We start from the raw sequence: 3,227 nt of genomic DNA on the forward strand, positions 1-3,227 counted from the left end.
GCACTTATATGCATCTATCTGTGTAGTTGCCTTATTTGCAAACACAATATGACATGGCTGATATTAAAATGAATTGGCCATGTGGTGATGGAGAAGATGGTTCTGAAATATGCCTGTTTCCTTGTTAATGAACAAGATTAGGAGCAACCGCAGAAATCTGGTAACAAGGATTAAAGAGTTCTGCCAACTAGAAAGACCGATTATTCTGCTTCTTCTTGGGTCACATGAAGGCCGAATGCGAGAGATCAGTCAGCACCAGGCCAGATTTCTTACGGGTGTCCTTGTCATTCTGTTGCTTGCAGTCACGACCTTAGACAGTAATCTCTGCATTAGGAAGCTACTCTCGGTTTCTTGTGGATTTACACTGTGATTATTGCTTTTCTTTTCCAGGAGAGCCTGATGCATAAACATGAGGAACCAGAGCTCCGTGACAGAGTTCATCCTGTTGGGAATTCCCAACACTGGAGGGCTGGAGAACCTGCTCTTTGTCCTGTTTCTGGCCTTCTACCTCTTCACCCTACTGGGAAACCTACTCATCTTTTTCACTATTCTTGCTTCCTCCAAACTCCACACCCCCATGTATATCTTCCTGGGGAACTTGTCAGTGTTTGATGTATTTTTCCCTTCAGTGAGTTCTCCTAAAATGATGCTCTACCTAACGGGGCAAAGCCGCACCATCTCCTTCCAAGGCTGTGCCTCCCAGCTTTTCTTTTACCACACCCTGGGTGGCACTGAGTGCTTCCTCTACACGGTGATGGCCTATGACCGCTTTGTGGCCATTTGTCACCCCTTGAGATACCCAGTCATCATGAGCCCCAGGCTGTGTACTGGCCTGACGGTGGGCACTTGGCTGGGGGGCTGTCTCCATGGAAGTGTCCTCACCTTCCTCGTCTTTCGGCTGCCCTACTGCGGCCCCTGTGAGGTGAACAGTTTTTTCTGTGACATTCCAGTGGTGCTGCCCCTGGCCTGTGCAGATGCTTCTCTTGCACAGATAGTGAGTTTTACTAATGTGGATGTTGTGACTCTGACCTGCTTCTTCCTTATCCTGATTTCCTACAGTCACATCCTCCTTTCGATACTGAAAATTAGCTCCTCGGCAGGCAGACGCAGAGCCTTTTCCACCTGCAGTGCTCACCTGATTTCAATCCTCTTGTTCTATGGGCCTGTGATGCTCATCTATCTCCGGCCTGTTTCCAGCCCCTGGCTGGATTCTGTCATTCAGGTGTTAAACAATATTGTCACTCCTTCTCTCAACCCTCTGATTTATACCTTGAGAAATAAGGATGTGAAATTAGCTCTGAAGAAGGTGTTCGCTCCAGGGGACCATACTTCTCGTGTAAAGGTTTAGGGACAATTCCTGTCTGAGATCATTTGGGATCCTACAACAGGAGTGTTGCCAAATATTAGTTGAGCAAAATTTCCACTGGGCATTTGTTGGGATTCCTATTTGTTGTGTGAAGGGGTCGGGAGAACTGAGCCACTAATTTATCCCTTCAGAGAAGTTCTTTCATACTAACCCCTCCTTTTCTTTTTTTTTAATTTTTCAAAACAACACAGCTTTGACTTTCTGTATTTCTGCTTCACGTAGTCTATATTTGTTGGATCCTTGTTTGATCAATTATCATAAAGCTGCAAATTTCTAGAGGCAGTGAGCTGTATTCTCTCCCTCCCTCTCTCTTTCCTCCTTTCCCCCTTCCCGCACTTCCTTTTTTTTCCTTGTTTTCCACCTTCCTTCCAAAATTTATGCCTTCCTTTATGCTACTATAGTATCTCTCCAGGCATTCAGCAAAGCTAGGTTTTAGACTGAACGGGGCATGGAATTTGAAAGTAGCATAATGCAGTTTGGAAAATCTAAATTTGCACTCGATTTGTAAGTTGTTTGGTTTTAACCACATCTTCCTGTTAAAATTTAATTCATTTTGGAGCTTTATCACAGCTTTGGCTTTCAGAGAAATCTGGTGTTGGATTTCATTTTTTGTGTCTCAAATGAGGATATGGCCATTAATTTATTTGTATAGAATTAGAGGATTGATTTTGTAAATTTGCAGAAGAAAGACTTTTTTAGGCGACATTTCCTATCTTGTTGTTAAATATTTACATATTTATTCAAAAGTTAGAGTTACAAACACATTGACTAGGACTGAGACAAATCAAAGCCAGGAGCCTGGAGCTCCATCTGGGTCTCCCACATGGGTGGCAGGGGCCCAGATACCTGGATCTTTCCCCATTGCTTTTCTCAGTCCATTTGAAGTGAGCTGAATAGGAAGTGAATAGGAAGCAACTAGGACATAACCAATGTCCATATGGGATACTGGCCTCACAAGTGGCAGTTTTACCTGCTATGCCACAAAGATGGTCCTGCCAGCATTTTCTATCCACTGCAGGTATACTCCATTCTTGAACATCTCATATATCTATAATTAACTAAAATTAAAGCACTATCAATATTTATTATTCATTTTTTGAATCTTTCAACACTTAAACTTTGACATTTAATCAAGTGAGCTTCAGGCCAATGCCTCATCTGTTTATATTCATCTAATCACCTACATAGACTAATCGATACCATTTAAAATCTGCTTACTTGTCATGCTATAGTGTTCTAAGTGCTTTGGACATACTGACTGAATTAACTCATAAAATCTGAGGAGGTTTATATTATTTTTTCCTTTTATAGATGAAGAAATTAAGGGAGAAGTATTTGCACTTAGGCTGTCTGAATCTATAAACTCAGCCTTACATACAGTATACTGCCTTATAAGAAGTACTGAAGAATTACAAGTTTCATCTAATGATAGTTGCTGATATAGCTTACTTTCCTTATGTCATTTACTGTTCATTATTTTACATTTATTAATTAAAGCAATCTGAACAGCACTGGGATTACGTAGTCAATTATTGTTCTTGATTACATATGAAAGAATTGAGACACATGTAGGTTAAGGAACTGCGTATAGAAAAATAGTGATGATACTGGGCATAAGTAGGGAAGCACTCTGGGTAACATTCAAAGAAATAAAGAAGAATGAGAAAAACTAACTTCAACTCTTTTCCACTCTATAATAATATTCATTCAGTCAGTAATTGATTCACTGATTAATTGAAACCTCTCAATCCAATAAGCAGCAGATGGGACGGGACGTAGATAGTGTTGATAAATGATCTATAGAAAGAGATGGAGAGGAAAAATATTTTGGGGAACAGCATCTATGTCTCCATGAGTAAAT

The 3,227-nt window shown here is 40.7% G+C and overlaps 1 protein-coding gene across 1 annotated transcript; it reads left to right on the top strand.

Moving 5' to 3' along the window:
- The first annotated feature begins 379 nt into the window (after positions 1–379).
- On the top strand, positions 380–1,348 carry LOC138847652 (olfactory receptor 10D3-like). The gene has a single exon (XM_070067027.1). The coding sequence runs from the start codon at positions 410–412 to the stop codon at positions 1,346–1,348; it is 939 nt and encodes a 312-aa protein (XP_069923128.1). The 5' UTR covers positions 380–409.
- The last annotated feature ends 1,879 nt before the right edge of the window (positions 1,349–3,227 follow it).

This window comes from Oryctolagus cuniculus, chromosome 1 (genome assembly GCF_964237555.1).
Source record: "Oryctolagus cuniculus chromosome 1, mOryCun1.1, whole genome shotgun sequence".
In the NCBI taxonomy this organism is placed as follows: domain Eukaryota; kingdom Metazoa; phylum Chordata; class Mammalia; order Lagomorpha; family Leporidae; genus Oryctolagus; species Oryctolagus cuniculus.

Bases quoted from the DNA above. Each gene is read 5' to 3' on its own strand.
- LOC138847652 (XM_070067027.1), top strand. From the start codon at position 410: ATGAGGAACCAGAGCTCCGTGACAGAGTTCATCCTGTTGGGAATTCCC.